The sequence below is a fragment of the Ascidia mentula genome, chromosome 2 (genome assembly GCF_947561715.1).
Source record: "Ascidia mentula chromosome 2, kaAscMent1.1, whole genome shotgun sequence".
Lineage (NCBI taxonomy): Eukaryota > Metazoa > Chordata > Ascidiacea > Phlebobranchia > Ascidiidae > Ascidia > Ascidia mentula.
The window spans coordinates 59,827-78,636 of NC_138567.1; the positions used below are offsets into that span (position 1 = coordinate 59,827).

At 40.1% G+C, this 18,810-nt stretch overlaps 2 protein-coding genes across 2 annotated transcripts; one reads left to right on the top strand and one right to left on the bottom strand.

Moving 5' to 3' along the window:
* Positions 1–295: 295 nt before the first annotated feature.
* On the bottom strand, positions 296–7,122 carry LOC145889334 (uncharacterized). The gene is made up of 14 exons (XM_082980272.1): positions 7,033–7,122; positions 6,776–6,944; positions 6,316–6,490; positions 4,479–4,521; positions 3,798–3,937; positions 3,408–3,649; positions 2,400–2,512; positions 2,313–2,340; positions 2,120–2,195; positions 1,978–2,056; positions 1,866–1,916; positions 1,453–1,492; positions 1,339–1,396; positions 296–1,285 (listed from the first exon to the last, which is right to left on the bottom strand). The coding sequence occupies exons 1-14, from the start codon at positions 7,035–7,037 to the stop codon at positions 1,260–1,262; spliced, it is 1,245 nt and encodes a 414-aa protein (XP_082836398.1). The 5' UTR covers positions 7,038–7,122; the 3' UTR covers positions 296–1,259.
* Positions 7,123–8,647: 1,525 nt separating this feature from the next.
* On the top strand, positions 8,648–18,760 carry LOC145888986 (uncharacterized). Its single transcript, XM_082979854.1, has 41 exons — positions 8,648–8,758; positions 8,984–9,101; positions 9,186–9,400; positions 9,461–9,593; positions 9,825–10,091; positions 10,147–10,215; positions 10,316–10,399; positions 10,457–10,575; positions 10,631–10,700; positions 10,778–10,977; positions 11,137–11,240; positions 11,312–11,370; positions 11,430–11,533; positions 11,590–11,739; positions 11,802–11,990; positions 12,049–12,169; positions 12,200–12,265; positions 12,315–12,388; positions 12,475–12,610; positions 12,663–12,829; positions 12,881–13,027; positions 13,096–13,216; positions 13,272–13,650; positions 13,702–14,120; positions 14,175–14,206; positions 14,297–14,461; positions 14,514–14,635; positions 14,946–15,160; positions 15,216–15,324; positions 15,377–15,557; positions 15,608–15,722; positions 15,774–15,971; positions 16,023–16,103; positions 16,199–16,266; positions 16,316–16,438; positions 16,490–16,659; positions 16,723–16,856; positions 16,909–17,608; positions 17,664–17,785; positions 17,842–17,998; positions 18,196–18,760. The coding sequence occupies exons 1-41, from the start codon at positions 8,648–8,650 to the stop codon at positions 18,758–18,760; spliced, it is 6,879 nt and encodes a 2,292-aa protein (XP_082835980.1).
* The last annotated feature ends 50 nt before the right edge of the window (positions 18,761–18,810 follow it).

The window sequence follows — 18,810 nt, forward strand, 5'->3', positions numbered from 1 at the left end:
CGAAAATTGTTATATATTTGGCGCACAGGCAGGATAGTTGACGCAGACCGGCGGTTGAGAACCACTGGTGTATGGTAATAAGAGCTAACACTATCAAAGTTTGGTTAAAATTTCGCGTTCTTGCATGCTGTCCAACGTTTTATTACTACACAATCACACAAGATGGGCTTTACAGATATTCAGTTGTTTGCTAAGAGATATTTATAAACCGGTGTAAAGCTCTTTCCCAAAGAGACGGATTCACAACCAACCTAACAATAATTCTGTACTTTACAGGAAAACTGAACACAAAACATCACCGAATACAAAAGTGTATTTTCAAATTAAATCATGCAACTGTTTCACAAGAATCCCTGTGATCGCCCACAGTAGATGATTAGGAGGAAACACACAACATTAATATACAAAAAATAATAAGGGTGATGATTCGTTCTGCATCATTGACCACTGAATATCAATTAAAACGTCACCTGTCCGTCATCTTAACACTGCAAGTCTTTTAGAAGCACAAATTAAGAGGTGCTGGGTGATTACACGAACACATGACCAAATACATAATGACAATATAATCACATTCACTTTTGTGTTAACCTGAAAAAACCAATGTTTCACATGCTGAGGAATAATGACTTTGGGATAATATTATGTTGAACGCCACAAGTGCACATAGTGTTTGGGGAATGCTTTCATTGAGATTCTAACAGTGGTTTGTGAAGCTGGTGCTGCTTATCATGTTATAGCTGATTGGACTTTCCAATGATATTCAATTCAGAGGATTGAAAAAGACAAAAACATGATTAAAAATACTGCATTCACTATCTGGCACCACATATACAGGGAGGCCATTAATAAGGACTGATCAAGCGCGACCACTTTCATCTCATCAATTGGTTGATTTACTGATCATCATGTGACCGCAATTGAGAAGGGAAGCAAGCAGTAAAGTGTCAACGATACAATATTTAAACAAGGTTAATATTGATTGTAATGACAGAAAATATAAAACGTGATTTGAAATTATTTCTTTTGTTCAGCAGTTAGAAATCCATGAAAGATTATGAAATAAAGTTATATCTGCTGAGATATTTTGCTGCAAAGCCACTGATGAAAGTTTGTTAAATGACATAAAATACTGAACAGCTGATTACATAATATTCACACGTTAAACGTTGGTTGGTGTAATGTTTGGATGGGACAGGTTGTATGACTTGCAGCAAAGTCATCAATAAGTTGATAAAACAACGAACAAAATCTCCAATTCATTTGTTCATTTCCTCCCGAATAACTAAGAACAAACAAATTATCTTCATATCAGAATCAAGATTTAAGTCTGTCTACCTTTTATAATTTCCTCTTTCACTTTCTGGATTTCTGATCTCATTTCTGATATTATTTCCTAAACAAACAAATGAGATGAAAAAATAAAGAATTAAAATAAATAGTTAAACAAACCTGTTTTAATTGATCCAAGTCACCTCCGCCCCCAGATTTCCTAATAGAAAATTAAATGAAGTCACAAGGACAGATATATGCTCAGTAGATTATCTATCTACTGTAGATATAACTAAAAACACGGAATTTTACAAAAACAATTATCTTTAAAATTAGGAAGGTACCACCATGCATAGGGATATCAACTGAATGCATTGTTAACAATATTATGTCATAACATAATAGCTAAGTTGTACTTTTTAAAAAGAATGTTTATAATTTTTCCACTGCATACAAATCATCGACATTTAAAGAAAGCCCTTTCTTACTAAAGAAAAAACAACCAGTAAAACGCATGCTTTCTGTAATCACTAAAATTTGTGGAACAAAATATTGCGATTATAAATAAAGGGATTTTAGTGTTTTCAACTCACGGGGCGACATAAGAAGATCGCCGAGAAGAAGCGGGTGATGGGTTTTGTAATCTATATTTTCATTGCAATGAATTATTTGTAAGTTATTACCACATTTATACAGGTAAGTTACCTCGATCCAGTAGAAGGTGAATTGCTCGTTGAATTATTATTCGCTTTCTGCCACGGACGTTTGGTTTCCACTGTGTTTGCTGCAAACATTTTACATCAAGAAAAGTCCTTCTTTGTAACCTTACTTAAAACATCCAACTTACTGGCAGGTGCAGCAGGTTTAGGTGCTGGTGCGCTGTTTGTTGCAGGTTTAGCCCCACCCCCACCTCCACCTCCGTCCTACAAACACAACAAACAACCAACTATTCACAAGCATCCAAATGAACACAGTTTTCACAAAAAGCTTGAAATTATAATCACACAAAACAAAGTTTAACCAAGAAACTTGTGACAAACCCCATTCTGTTGTTGAGCGCGTCGTCTCCTGAAAATAAACAAAAATTAAACTGATTGTTGATTGATTCACAAAATAATCCTGCTCACTGCATCTTTTTTTGAAGTTCTCCCATCAGGTCAAGTCCTCCACCTCCACCTCCTCCGCTACTGCTGCCACCTCCGCCACCACCACCACCAGTAGATGGCGCTTCATCTGTGACCTGTGGACAAAATCATATTGACTGTTTGAGGAATTCAAATAATGCATGTCATGGTAAATATGCAATTATACAACCAGTAATTATTATCAGTTGTGCAAGAGGAGGAAATTTAACCCTTCAACACGATTCAGCAAAAGCAAGTTCACAAAACAGACCTCTAACAAACAGCCTCTGACTAGAATAGCACAATATGCACAGTGGTTTCGAACCACCATTTATGCATTGATGGAAACACTGGAGGTTAATTACGGCAGCTTCCTGTTTATGCAGGCGACTTAAGACAGTCTACATGTAAGTAATTAGATCCTGTATGCATTGCAGCATGGGATAGAACACAATGCATGCAGAAGTGAGGACCAAGCAAAACTTGACGTTACAAGTGAGACACAAACGCAATCACTATTACTAGAAAGTAGACAATCATTAACTTTTTGTAACTAATCAGACAGATATTGTACATTATCCATCTGCGAAGGTTATCCATTCAGTTTCAATCATTAAAAAAATAAAGTTTATGTTCAACATTAACAATAAAATTATCCCCTTAACCTTATAAAGCATCATTAGTTTGTTCATTCAAGGAAGCATCAGACTATTGTGACAACACAAGCAGAGGAAGTGATTGGCACATTACCTACTATGACATCATAATCACAAACACCATTGCAAATCTATAAATGCCATGTGGGCTGTTTCAATGCAATATAAAAGCATTCGAAAAACTAATTTCACCAAAATAAAAGTTACACAGATTTTTTGGCACAAATTCAGCATAATTAAAATAAAAGGGCATACATTGAACAACCATTCATACAAACTGAAATGGGAGAATCTGAATAAAAAGATATCACGAAATCAACTTTTGCACACAATTGTGAAATATGAATAGACTTACTACAGCTTTCTTCAGTTTAGCTCCCGCCAAAGCAGCAGCAAGACCTCCACCAGAGGGTGCTGGAGGGGCACTACCACCACCGCTACTAGGAGGTGGTGGAGGAATGCCCCCAGATGGTGGGGGAGGGGGTATTCCCCCAGATGGCGGTGGTGGAATTCCCCCAGATGGTGGGGGTGGGGGAATTCCCCCAGATGGTGGGGGTGGTGGGATTCCCCCTGACGATGGTGGAGGTGGGGGTGCAGCTAAATTGCACATGTGGTTGAATGGTACAATTATCGCAAAATTAAAAACTTATAATTTCAATTCATTTAAAAGAAGTTTTAATATGTTAATGACATACTGCAGTGTAACTTTAGACAACAAATACTAGTTTGTAAGACAAAAATTTACCGCTTGCCGCCCTCTCCCTTTCTTGTCTGTCCCTCTCCTGCCTCTCCCTCTCTTGTCTTTCCCTCTCTTGCCTCTCCCTCTCTTGACGCTCACGCTCCTGCTTTTCCCGCTCCATTCGTTCTTGTTGTTCCTTCTCTCTTCTAAAACATGATTATGAATATTTTGTGGCAACAAGTAGAATATTATAACATCAATAATGATTGCATGAAACAAAAAGAGGAATCACAGAAATATGCAGAACAACATCAGTTAATTTTATGCACAATCTTATGGATGCATGTGACTCAGGTTTATCCACAGAAATTTGTAGATTTATGCAACATACCAATATTTATCTGTGTTGGATTGAAAAGTACGCGCACTGTAAGGTTACTACCTCTAATGAAACAAAATCCTTGACTGTTTAATATCAATCAAATGACCAATTTTGGCCTAAAACACTTGTTATGGTTGTAAATAAAACTAGCAACAAAACTCATCTAAGTTGCATTTGCACACCTTTGAGCTATGTTGCACACACTTATACATAGTGTTGCTTGTTGCACTTTATAAATGCTTATTCTCTTTACAGGTATGTAACATGGTAGCTACATGAAAACCCATAATACAATCGTGCATAACAGACATGACTCATAATGCCAACATTGAAAGATGATGCATGAACAAACTGTTATCGCAAACCTTTTTGCTTCCAGCTCTGCGGGTGTAGGACCAGCTGGTGCTCCTGCAAATAAAAGCAAAATTATTAATTTGTTAATATCTGCCAAAACTGGTTTATACAAAGGCTTAATAACAAAATAAAATAATTTATGCAGCAAGTTTTACAAGTTGCATAAAACAAATGAGATGGCTGTGACTACTGTACTGATATGACTTCCACAAACTAAACTAGAAGCTAACAAACAGTCCAAAGTTTCAAGCAATAAGAACAAGATTGAATCAAAAGAAAGGTGACAGCCACAAAACCTCGATGCAGGATTTCATCATGTGCTGGAAGCAAAGGAACTCGTAAACTGAGCTCTCTCATAACGTTGATCATGATTGGTCGAGATGGTAGGTCATCTGACAGACTGCTTACATTCGAGAGGGAAGCAGATCGCGATGGCATTGGAGACACCGCAGGGGTCGGTGGTGGAGCAGTGACACCCAGTAAGTTGTTTTTACTCATGCACGGTTGAGACACTCGTCTCTCCATGGCAGTAGTTTTGTCCATTTTATGTTGTTTGTTAATAATTGACTCCATGAGGAGTTTGGCAAGTGGGGGGGATTGGGGGGATTTCCCTTTCAATGGGGACGACGAACGTGAGCCTGGGAGAGAATGGGTTTGGTGCCTGTTTGCATTTCTTGCCACTGGAGGTCTCCCCTCTCGTCTTTCTGAAGTTTTTAGGGTTTTAGAATTGTTTATCCGGATGTTGGGAAACATATTTGATTGGTCAGAAACATCTTTAACAATGACATTCGGTGTCGTTTCTTGATGCAAACCCTCACTAGTTGCCACAAGAGAGGGTGGTTTCTCATCGGAGGGTCTTACTTGCAAATTTTGAAAGCTTGGAAGAAAATTTGCAAATTGTTGGCTCATGTGCAAGGCTGGGGGTGAAGCTAGGACAGAATCATTGAGAGAAAGATTCAAGGAATCACAGAAATCAGATAACAAAAGTGGAGGATTCTTGTTGGATGACGTAAAGGTTCCGGTGTGACTCCTACGTCGCAGTTTGGGGGAAGCTGAAGAATTGTTGGAATAAAAAAACATAGAAATTTACAATGCATATTTTCAACGTTACAAAACACTTTTAACTGGACTTGAATTTATTTGTATACACGCCAAATCATTTGCTACGTTATTGCAATGCATTAGTTGCTAATGTGCAATATTACCAACTAAACAAAAATAACTATTTTTATAAATTAGTTTGCATCTTGTCTTAAATATAATCTACCCTGAGTTTGTGACAAATTGTAAACAAAATTGTCAGCAAAAGTTCAGTTTTATCAAAAGTCACTTACAAAGTTTGATAGAAGCTGTTGATCTGACTGCCATTCCATGTCTCTCAGTCATATTTCTACATTACATTAACCACAGACCAGGGAAACAATTTCATCACAGAATGAAGACAGTAAATTCTGAACCAACAGTTCAATTGAGATTGCAAAGAAGAAGAATTGAAGTAGAAGAAGTGTTCAAGTGAGAATGGATTTAACGAAGCAATTACTTTTCAACACCTTTGTCAACTGACTGACTGATCAACTCAACACACAGTAACAATCATGTGGGCCTCTCTTCTAATTCGTTACAAATGACAACATGGCAAAATTACCAGTTATTAAAATTGTTAATATTACCCAAGATCTTATGTAATTTGGCTACAATGACCCAATAATTCAGAATGACAAGATCAGTTCAGGCCCATAAAGGTTTTTGCAGTTTACAAGGTTATACATATTAATTGCTAATCCAAACCACAGAAACAAGAGCAATGCAAACATAGTTGGAAGATGTCCGCAAACATACATCACCTACCTCCCCCCCTCAACAAACTAAGAGCTTTCTCCATTGAATTTGCGAAGGTATTGGCTTCATCTGGGTTCGCAAAGTTAAGTCCATATACTGTCCTCACACCATCTCTCCATTGATGGAATGTTGGGGTGGCTTTGTTGTATTTTAGTTGCGGCAGAACAGCACAATTTATCACCACCTGGTAACAAATAATGATCCGTCTTTACTTTTGTTGTTAAACCCCAATGGAAATGTAATAAATTACTAAAAAAGTGAAAGTTCAATAATGTCCAAGTTAATATGTTTAAATTTATATTTTATTGGAAAACATGATAAAATAGGATACAGTTCTGGTTTCTAATAACAATGTCAACATTCCAGAACAACCAACCTCAAAATTTTAATTATAAAGGTGAAATTATTGTGATGCTAAAAGCAAGGTTTGTAAAAAGAATTGAACCAAGAAATGCTGGTGGTTTTGTACCTCTCCACCATTGTCCTTTCGCGCGACAACCCTGAAAGTATTTTCACCCTGGTGGTGGTAGACGCAAGCACCAGACAAGCCAGGGGATCGACCCGCGGTTTTCCATTTCCTCTCTGAATCATCGTAAATCATCACAGAAGCTTTACAAGACTTGCACATTGGTACCTCACTGAAAACATGCATTTTGTTAGTATTCGTTAATTACCAAAACAAAAAATTACAATTCTAAAAAAACAAAACAAGAATGCAAAACTAACCTCATGTTTCTGCTTTTGTATACTTCCACTAATCCAAGAATTCTACATTACCCGAATAAAAATTAAATCTTGACATGCAAAAATTATGCTGCAAAACAAAGAATTATATTAATATGTATGCAATGTAGAAGACCCAGATTGTAACAAATGGCTCTGAGGATTTCGAACTTTACCGTCAAACCGTGCAAAAAAAAATTATTATTATTATTTGGAAAACATTACTTTGTCCATGAACTTAAAGTTTATTTAAATAAAAACCTGACAAATAATACAAACTATCCTTTAAGGCCAAGTCTTCTCTAAAAACAAAAGTTTTTATGAGCTTCGTGTTTATGTTTTTAATTTGATCTTATTTATGTTTATAATCACTCAAAATATTCAATCACTCAAAATTCAACAAAATCCATCGAAAAATGCAACAACTATGTAAGTTGTTTTTGAATTGTTACAAAATTAATGGCAAAAAAACCTGCAAACTATCGTTTCCATAAATAGACAACTGGACAAAATTAACAGTACAACGCCTTCCTTGTATAACATCCAATGAGACCTCCGCTATTATCGGGACAGTAATATGCCACTGCAAAGTAAGTTTAATTAGCGTGCGTTACTTTCTTTTTTTTGTAATCTTGGCGTTTTAACATGAAACTTGAGGAAATTGTAAGAGTTTATTAAATTAATAATTCTGTGCAGAGAGTATGGCTTTTTTTTGCACAAGATAAACATTGTTATTTGGGTTGGGAAAGTAACATTTTGAAATGATGAGCTTCTGTGGATATACGCCTTTACACAGAATTTGCCTTTACGACACAAAATTGCCTTTACGATGCACACAAATTGTGAACGTGGAGTGTGTACGCTACCCACACACATTGGACAGACGGGACAAACACTGCGAAAAATGAACAGTCACAAAAACGATGCCCGACACAATAACACTGGAAAGACAGTGGGGCCACTACAATGAACCCAATCACGACATAGGCCTACGGGTAATGGTTTTGCAAAAAGTTGAAGGAAAAATCAAGGCAAAGGAAACGCCCGAAACAACACCACATTGGCCTCTACAACTCCATCAGCGCTGGCTTTAACAGAGATTGGGGGTTCATGAGCCACTGAAGATGCAACAAACTTATCGTTTTTTTTCCTGTTGTGCGTTTGTTGTTTGCATCGCATTGTGTTTATTTACACCTGATGAAGCTAATGGTACTCGCGTAAGCTTGTGTTTAAAAAAATAAAAGACAGTCTTCTTAAAGAATGGAAACCATTTACCGTCACCTATTGAGGGGATCTACTGCATGTTTCTTTTTTATTGGCCATCGTGTGTCCACCGTGTTTACTGGAATCATAAAACCTATTTAGTAACGCGCCATTGACAAAAATTCCGCCCGTTACATATACTTTCATGTTGCGTAAAACTTTTATGACCGTAACAATGAACTGTTTATGCTGTAACACAAAGGAATTGTTCACTTACAAAACTTTTTCTTGACTTAAAGTTATTTATTGATGTTAATGTTGGACAGTTTTAATCTGTGGGAGGAAACATGGAGATAGTCGCCTTAATTCAACACATTAGATGACTTAATATTGAAAAACTATTTACCTGAAGGTGATGGAGGTTACGACTCTGCAGTGGATTACCGTCGCATCTTCGTTGTTTTTATTTGCTTTTCTTGTTGCTTGTTACTTGTGGTTGAGTTTAAAGAGAAGGAAGAAATTTTGGGTAGGTTTTTATACAAAGGAGGCTGATATTAATTGCACCATAAACTTTTGTGATTATGTTTATTTATTAAACTTTTCCTTGGCCCATGGCTTTGTTGTTTAGTGACATTGAGATGCTGCGTTTAAATTCAACCAAATATAAAAGTTGCTTGATTGTGACGACACACAGAAATCAAAGTAGCGGAGTGTAAAATTTTACCCATTTATCACCAAAATTGTTGTGTAGCACCATGCTGTCCGGTTGCCACTAAAACCACAGAAGACACATTGGTACGTCATCACGTTATCGGTTGGATGTCGACCTTGGGCAGGTCACGAAGGTGATGTTTACATCAAATTAATAGGTAAGTGACGTGCATTGCAATGGTGGTTGCTGACTGCTTGTTGTTCGGTTCACATTCACCCACGCGCAAACAAATATTTTTCAGGTACGAAAGGACAAAGTCGTACGTTTCTCATAAACGGGGAAGTCCATTCTCGACTCAACGAAGCAGAAACGCACATGCACTTGCACGCCACCCAGTGGCCTCTAGGTGACATCTTGCACGTGGTCGTCGTATGCGAATGTTCAGTGCGGAAAAAGCGGTGGTTTTTGAGTAGTGTAACCGTGCAGCCGGTCACCTATGGTGGATGCCAGAACAAGGTAAGTGACGTTATATATTACGTGCACCCTGTGATGACGATTCATTTACGTGTGCGGTAGAAATGGTACTTTCCCTATCACGAGTGGATTGAGGTGTTCTTGGAACCGGTGAAGGTGACCTTGAGTTGTGTTCACCCCGACAGCGACATCAGCCGGCGGATTATTCTTGGATGGTTGTCAAGAAGTTTGTCAGGTGATCAACATTTCAAAAATCGATCGTAAACTTTTTTGTTAATGAAGGAATTTTATGGTTTGTAAATGTTGCACGAGTTTTGCTTAAAAATTTCATCTTGTACTAAATATCAAAAACTCTTTTAATATTGAAGTGATTCTTTTTCCGGCAATTTTCGGCCACAAATTCATGTTTATTGCAGCATTGCTTTACCAAGTTCAATATTTCAATACCATTCATTCTTTCATACAGAATACCATCTTTGGACCTCCCAGTGTTTCTCGTTAAAATATTCAAACTTTTCTCGGCCGTTTCGATTTCTGTGCTCGTCCTGCCACATCATAACATCAATCAGTGTGACCTTACTGGTTAACTGGTTGATACCACATCTCGGGCCGGTTGTACTTGGGGTATACACGTCATCGATTGCGTCACTTCCGGTTTATGCCGGAGAAATGTATTTGCGAGGTCTGGGGAAATCCCCACAGCTTGTGTATGAGGATGCAGATTGGTACCAGGGTGGGTTGGGTAAAAGTAACAATCTGGTCATTGTATTTAAACTACAACTTTACAGGACAGCTCCCGGAAAAACCAAGTGAGTTGAAGCCTCACAGCGCCCTCCCGTGTCATATATCAAGCAAAGGTAAATAGATAAAAAAAAAACTAAAGCTGGAATAACAAACATGGAAGATCCGCGTTTCAACACCGGATACTGCAGGGGTTTTTCACAAATTTTCTTCCAGATGACAAAGACAGATTGGAAGAATATAAAAAGTTTATAAATATCCAAAACGACGAAAACGAGTTTTGGGATTGGATGGCTGCAGGTGCGTTTCCATGGTAACGAGGGATGGAACATTTATCGCGCGCGGATTTTACTTTAGGTGCTGATCACGTGACCGAATGGACAGCTCAGGATATCGATCTGCTTCAAACCCAACCCAATCGCGACAACATTGATACGAAACAATCAAATAACAATCCGAGTTCAAGAGAGCCTGGAGTAAGTTATTGTGACGTAACAATGTCGACATGTTGTTACGTTTTCTTCTGTGCAGAGATTTCGGCGGGCGGTTGGTAAAGTCGGGCATTCAATGGCAGTCATAAAAAGGAGAATGTCACGGTTGAGTAAGTTTGAATTGCAATTACACACGAGAACAGAAAACAACACAAATATCGCCTAACTTGTGTACGTTTACTCACAGGACCGGAGGATAGCAGGGTTAACTTGGAACAGAATGAATCGACGCCGTTCGTCTTCCCATCATTCGAATCAATTATTCAACCAACCCATAAGGAAGACGCCGAAGTTCTTGAACTAAACATCGCTGACGTCATTAAAAATGTGATGCAAGTCGACGTCGGAAAGGATGGATTCTTTGTTAATCCCACGTCAGTGTGGAAGGTGACGTAACAAATAACTCATAATGCCTTTTGTTCTAAGGATATCTTATTTGTTCCGAAAGATAAAAACTGAGGATACAGGTTTGTTTGCACAAACTTTCTGTTGGTTTAAAATAGTTTTGCAAACAATTTCAATAGTGACATTGTGCGCGCTGATTAGGTCGATAGTTCATTCTCAATCGATTCATTGAACATGGGAAGGCTCGACTTTAAGCGATTCAAAACAATGGAATCGATGCCAGTTTCTGAATTCGATAAATTGAGGTAAACCACGTGATACATTTGCCCTCCCCTCCCACAATTCCATATAATTGTCGGAAAAATTCTTCTTGTAGAAAAGGTCGTCGTGCTTTGCTGCTCTCTGGCGGCGAAAGTCAACCGACGAAAGCTTCTGGTGAGTAGTGAAGCGGAACGATAGTGATGAAATTGATGATGAATTAGTTGTGTTTGTAGCTGGAGCCATCGCTGAACTAATGAGCCGAAATATCCTGAAAGAAGTTTCTGTGATAGAAAAACCCAAATCGCTGGAGAATTTGACACGGGAAGAAATTGAACTGGTAAAAACTTTTCATCAAATTATAGTAGTTTTGATATACAATGTTACGTCACAAAGGTTGGCATGATTTATTTTGACCTTGCCACTGGAGGGCAACAATGGACCAAACCCGGTATACCTGATGACGCGTATTTGACGTCACACGAAAACATTTTTGTACATGAATCAATGTTGAAGAATTTTCCTGAACCTTTACCTAAACAAAGGGTGGGTGGAACTGTGACGTTATGTTTTCGTGTATGACGTAACAACAAAAGAGGTTACTTTAGATATTTTCGATGATGCTGTTTCCCGAATACGCGGCGAAACTCACTCAAGCTTATCGTGACATGAAGTCACATAGAGATATGTTCACATCGGTTGGTGAATTGTTTTCGATATTCGGTGAAAGTGAAAAAGGTTCGGAATTATTCGTCAGGTTTTGTATCGTGGTCTCGACCAGCGAAACAGGAAGGAAGGTGACATCACTTCATTTGTGTCGTCATAATCAGGTAATCTACATACTCATGTTAACAGGCATTTCATGACGTCATCTCCCTGACGCGAAACACGCACGAATGGGAATTGCTTATTTGTGACGTCACAACGAGATTAAAATACCAATCGGACAACGTTCTCCGTATACAGGTTAGTTATGGTTTACCACGTGGGATAACTTCAACCTGAGGTTTGCAGGAAAAATATGGAGATTTTGGAACAAACGATGCGAATATATCTGGAAGCGGGGTGGAGAGTAAGATTACGTCACGCATGACTTCCTTCTGTAACTATGTGTTTTGTAGATCCTCTGGAGCGTGAACTTCTTAAAATACGTCACTGGTGTGATAAAGTAACTGATCTGGGAATTCCCCCTAGGGTGAGTTGACCAACCAAACAATAAAATGTGAATCGACTCAATACGATATGTGGTAGCCTGACCTTTGACCTTTTCACCCGACTCAGGATTGCCCTCTTGCCCCACTACACAAGCGCGACCTCAAGCGGTTGTCAAGATTTTACCGCTTCATGCTTCAGTCACAAGATGGTGCTGTTCTGTTTGGCGAAATCTTGCTCCAGATCGCTTCTAGCGGAGGGGAAGGTATTGGTTACCGTCATTTATTACGTCATTGTTGCACAAGGCAAGTTTTTAGGCCTTGACGTCATCAGGCGAATGATAAACAACATTTCGTCACGCGAAGAGGGCGTGACACGGTTGATTGACCTTCATGGGGAGGTTGCATCATCGGGTCGCGAAGGTCGATTTTTATTGCTTCAATTATACAAAGGGGTCAAAAGTCACTCGATGTGTGGGTCAAAGGTCAGTTCGTTAACTTTTGTGCGATGATTGTTATGTTCCAGTTGACTGAAGGTTTTGTCACGGTTGGCTGAACATGCAAACGAGGTGCGTGCAGGAAAAATGTTGATCGCTGATTTGCAAGCGGACGGCAGAAGGGGACACACGGTGGCGCGAGAGATAAAAAGGAACATCCACAACCATTTAAACCCAATAGTACAGGTAGTGACGTCACATGTGTGTTAACTTGCGATCCTTAAAATAATGTTTGTTGGTCACGTGATTTGCAGAAATGCGGTCGCAACATTAGTCACGTGATCATCCGTTTTAACTCGATGGCGCGGTTTATAATGGAGGCAGTCGACCATGCAAGGATGGTTGTCGAAGATCACGATGACGACACTGACCTCAGTACGTTTGTAACGTCACAATCATTTGATTGGTAATGTTTCAATATAATCTGTAGTACATCCAAACACGACAAAAGCAAATCAATCTTTGGAAGATTTCGATGAAAATAAGCCGCCATGGAAATCGTGCAACGTTTGTTGCCGTCATGGGGATAAATCGATTAAAATTCCGCCACCAAATGAAAAGTCCGAAGATTTCCGATGGACTCCGACTGAATCCGATGTTTCGTGCGAACAAAACAAATCGGATTTTGTTTTATCCGATGTTTTAAAAGTGGATGACGTTAAACCAAAAGAAACGAATATGACAAAAACGGATGAACAGAAGCGTATGTTAAAGGGAATATTGTGTCGAGCGAACCTCCAACAAAACCGGAACGAGTTCTACCTACAATCACGTGATTACGACAAGTTTTATTTGAGTTTCGACTACAAGTAAGTTGATTCTGATCAGTGTCAACTTTAGTTGATTTTCCTTCATTTCAGACCCAGACCAGAGATCCAACCAAAACCCCAACCCACAATAAAAGATGTCGCAAATAAATGGGGTCGAAAAGTTAGCGATCTACCACAACGTGACGTCATCACAAATGATGTTGACATCATAACGGAAGAGAACGTTGTCCTACCTCCAGCTCCTCGGCAGATGGAGCACAACGTCAGTTGCAATGGTTGCATAATATGCGCTCTTGCCGATAAACTCACCCATGTCACTAATTCACGTGATATGGTTGACGTCATGACCGATTACGTAACCAAGATACCGAAACCATCGAAAGGGATGGATGTAGAAACAAATTCACTATCAACCGGAATTCCTATTCCGTCAGCAGGATGTGACGTCACTAGCCGTGGGAATGACGCGATTATTTTTCGTTATGAGATCAAGCAAGAAGATGACGATGGTGATGTCATAACTATGTAATAATTGTTGTTACGTGGCTTTTGTTTGTTGGTAGATGTATCCGCTGACAGAAGCCCACGTGACCAGGTAACACATCACAGTTGTCGAGTTGAGGTTGAGAAGCTTTTAGAAAGGTAGATTTGTGTCTTGTCAACGTAACAAACAACTTCGTTTCAGAACTGGAACGAATTTATAACATTTGACGACGAACACAAGAGCGAAAAATCAGATTCTTTTTATTCTGCGACAAAAGAGAGATTGTTACATCAACAATCAAACAAACCTATTGTCACTAAGTTATTCAAAAACAATTGGTTGAAAGAATCCTGTGACCTTCACAAGGTTAGAACTTTGTTGCTAAGGCAACTACCTTGCTTCACAATTGTTTCTATAGTTACCCAAATTCAATTGCTGTGACGAAATGTGCAAACCCAGTTTTCCGCTAGAATGCTTGTGCAAACGAACGGAGCCACTAGAGGACAGAGGTATGACGTCACCTCCTCCACCGACACGCAAGTAAGATCCCATAAACCGCAATACAAATTTGTGTTGAAATAAACTCCGAGACAGCAAGAATCAAACTGTAGCAGTGACGTAACCGTTCAATAGTTGGAGTGAAGTTTCCACATGTTGTTGTGAGTTCCCTTTTGGATAAAGGTGTCCAACCTGGCCATAGAATCGTTCATACAGTTTCATACTCAACTAACCAGTGTGAAGATTTAAACAAGATTGACACTTTGCATTGTTAAGAACATTAGACACTAATTCAAATTTGTGTCGCCAACTCATTCAATCAAGTAAAAAACATCGGAAATAATTGTTTTAGAGTTTGTGAAAATGAAAAGGTTTATATTGGGACTCAACAGCGCCCCCCGTGTCCGCGGTACCTCCACCCACTCAAAGCTTTCAGGTGTTTTGAACAAACCGGATCAACATGTGACAGTGGAATATCACTTTATACGGCCTATGACGTCGACAGTAATGACGTCATTCCAGTAAAGGCCAACGAACAGCACGTGTTAATGGAGTTAATGGGAATAAGTATGTGAGTTGGGGGCCGTGGTACGCGGGGCAATAAAAGTTTTTCTATTTCCAGGAGAGACTCAATTGTCCGATAATGAAGGTTCTGTTGCTCCCTCTAGCGACGCGTGTTGTCATGTGCGGAAAGCCCGCCAGGTGCCGCTCTTACATTTACAAGGATACTGGTAAAACTTTGTGCCTTGCATGACATCATAAATAAAATGATTACCTTTAAAGCTGTGACACAATGCTCCATAATGACATCAAAACCGCCAAACAGCTCGATGCTGATTGGTGGAGGAGACATGACGTGGCGTTGCTCGGTGTGCAACGATGCGTGGACGAGTGTGTGAGGTCACGTGGTTTGATGGCACGTTCGAAGGAGGAAGCGATTGGTGCCCATGAGAAGTCATGCACGGTATTGTCAGGGTTGACAAGACCGCCATCTAGCGTTAGGTGTTGTTGCAGGTATGCGGCGGAAGTGACGTATTCGGATCACAGCTGGTTACTCGCTACAGCGAAATGTTACCCGTTCTTTGGAGACCGACGATTCGGGAATTGGGGGAAAATTTAAAAAATTCAAGTTAGTTTGTGTTTTAACCAATCAAAAACCTCCATCGACATCTTACAACAGATAAAGAGAAACATCGGATGAGCTTTTACCGACAGCTCATCCAATGTGCTGTGCAGTCGACCAGAACTATTTTATTCGCGCCCGACCTTCCGCCCAATCAGCTTGATAGTACAGGAGCTATTGTGACGTCATACCACGTAACAAAACTCGCTCATTTCCGCGAGATGATGAATTCCTTTAACAAACTGATGGACGAAGGTAAGAGTTGAAGTGATGGCTCGTTTGCACTCTTTCCCATTCATTTTGCAGTGTTGACACTAAAGCGGGAATTTCCCTCCAAATATCATGACATCACACAAGAATTCGATACAGCGAGTAACGTTATGACAGGTACGTCCGTCAGCATTCTTTACATGGGTAGCAATACCAAACTTGATCCAAGTCACATTCGACACCAAATCATTTCGTTTCACAAATTCTTGCAGACTTCGGTAATTCCGGCAAAGTAGCAAAGGAACAAACTATGTTCGACCTCGTGGTCAAGTTTATTGAGGTTTGTTGTGTTTGAAAACCTCCGATATTTGGTGAGTGATGAATTTTGACTTCAGACTAAACTTTGCGGAAGTGTTTTCGACTGCACGGAAGCGCTAGAGGCACCGTGGGAACTTCCGGTTCAAGAACAGCAGATGGCGGGAAAATTTTTGAACAAGCTCATCACTTCATTGGTAAATATCCAAACTTTACTGTAAAACTTTAAGGCTTTGCTTTGTTTTCAGCAATCGAAACCAGGTTGCGATTTACCGCTAGACGGCGCCCTGGAGTTCTGTTTGCGGGAATGTCTGAATGAAATTGTGAAAAATGCGAGCGACCAGACTTGCGTAATGCGAGCAATCGATCAATGCAACCAAGCGAAACAATATCTCGCCAATATTAGCGTTTTAACAAGGTTAGCGCACAATAACCAACAAGATGTGGTCTGTGCGACGTAACAATTACATGTGTGACGCAGCCTGAGTGTACGGAGGTTGTTGCGGTTCAGTGAGGTTGTCGATAGTTCGATGAAGAACACGAGGGAGTTGATGAAAAGATGCTTGGAAGATCTGGATGACGTGGAGGAAGATGATTGGTGGAAAAAGATGGAGGGTGGGGATTGCAACGTAATGACATGCAGAATGCTTATTAACGTTTATCGCAGCTACAAGCACCTCCTCTGTACGTGACCACATTTCCTCGCTTCTTCACACCGGACATGACGTCAGCAGTTGCACAATTGATGACGTGTTGATAGATTTCGAACGCATAAGAAACTGGATTCGTTTTGATATGAAACTTTCCAATAAGGAGTGTGACGCAATAAAGGACCTCCGTGACGACATGGTAGATGACGTCATTAGGCGTCGTTTGGGTGATACAAAGCACGGCGGCTCGTATGACGTATGGACGGAATCGGAGGCGGCTCTTCGAGATGACGTCACTAACCTGATGGAGAATTCTGGTGACGAAAGACAAAACGTCAACATTTGGTCAAATTGGTCTGAAGAAGAAACAAATGATGATTCATCTTCTACGTCACACGTTGAAACTACGTCATCAAATGAGGATGTTATGTTTCCAGATCTTAGCATGGGACCGCATGACGTTAAAAGTGACGAAATCAGCACGGACCGAATAAGTTTCGTCACGTGTGCGTCAGATCTGGAAAAAAACCCAAAGCATGTGACGTTCTGCTTGGATGAAGACCCTCCAGCGCCATCTTGCGGCGGCGCTAAAGAAGAATTTATTGAGGATTTGAAACAAGCAGGAAAAGAAGAAACGGAAGTGGCGACTAAAGAGGCGCTCAAAACAAATACTGGAAGGGAAATGTTAAAGGAAATATTCGGAGTAACTCTAACACCGTGAGTACTAGTTTCTTATTTATACTCTGTTTCATTTCTGAGATTTTCGCTACAGCAAACAAATGACCGAAGCTTACCAATCAAACATCGCCACGTTGCTCAGCTTGTTTCCATCCAAATCAAAGTATTCTCACATCGGTTCATTCTTTGCTCAAACGTTGCTATTTGTTTTTTGTGGTGAGTGACAATGGGCAATGCAACTGCAACGTCAACATAAACGAATTTCTTTGCAGCTGGTTCAGTTGCATTCTCCTGTTTTTACGCCTTTACGGCGATTGGTCCAGCTGATCACGTGATATTAGGAGCTTTACCAATCGCCATCATTGTTTTCGGTTTGATAATTGAACCGTGCAAATGTGTAGTTGTGGTTTGGAGTCTGTTTATTAGCAGGTAGGTTTTGTAAGTTGGTCTTTAACTTACCAACAAGTTCCAGACTGCTTGATTATCTTGAAGTTGAATTGCTTCGACTAATGTGTATTTAAAAAAGATCCCAAATATTTGATGTAATTTTCCTGTTTCAATTGTTCTTGAATTAAATTAAGTGGATGTCGAATCACATCAAGTTAACATTTGGTACTCGTGTTTAGACGAAATCCAGTGTTTCCGGTTCATCCTCTCTTCATACAAACCGATCCAAAAATGTTGCAACGCTTGACTGCGCTCACATCGAGTAACGAACGAGTAGAAAGGTCGGATGCCCATTGGTTGTCGAATGCAAACGATTACGATCGCGCGATCTATCAACAATACTGCAAGAACAAACGAAGGCCAGGTTTACCGCGCAAACGTCGGAGAAAAGTACCTGCGTTGGGTGGGAGTGACGTACCTATCGAGAAAGACGCAGCATCCTCTGGCGAGATAGACGAAGCCTTGTTTATCCCCCGCAAGGTGGCGCCACCACCTCAGCCACATTACCACGCGATGGCGGGCTTCAGGCGCACTGGGGTTGACTTGGGAGTTCATCGTCATCAACCTGATGGTGGTTTCAGAAGGGGTGGAGTCGATGTTGGGGGGGTTAGGAAGGGTGGAGTCGACAGGTCCAAGGGGGGTGGAGACGATGTAGGGGAAGGAAAGGGGGAAGACCCGGAAACCCCGAGGAGGACGAGGATAGTTTGGTGCAATTTGGTGCCGGAGGAGGAAAGAAATCAATAAAAAAACATAAACATGATTGTTGCACGGTTGAAACTTTCCACGGCATAAAT

Bases quoted from the DNA above. Each gene is read 5' to 3' on its own strand.
- LOC145889334 (XM_082980272.1), bottom strand. The intron at 3,938-4,478 runs GTTTGCGATAAC...ATCATGTTTTAG, and splicing joins GCAGAGCTGGAAGCAAAAAG to AAGAGAGAAGGAACAACAAG. The intron at 2,196-2,312 runs GTTTGTCACAAG...TTGTGTTTGTAG, and splicing joins GCGCTCAACAACAGAATGGG to GACGGAGGTGGAGGTGGGGG.
- LOC145888986 (XM_082979854.1), top strand. From the start codon at position 8,648: ATGGAGGTTACGACTCTGCAGTGGATTACCGTCGCATCTTCGTTGTTT. The intron at 9,594-9,824 runs GTGATCAACATT...TCTTTCATACAG, and splicing joins GTTGTCAAGAAGTTTGTCAG to AATACCATCTTTGGACCTCC. The intron at 16,267-16,315 runs GTTTGTTGTGTT...GATGAATTTTGA, and splicing joins TCGTGGTCAAGTTTATTGAG to CTTCAGACTAAACTTTGCGG.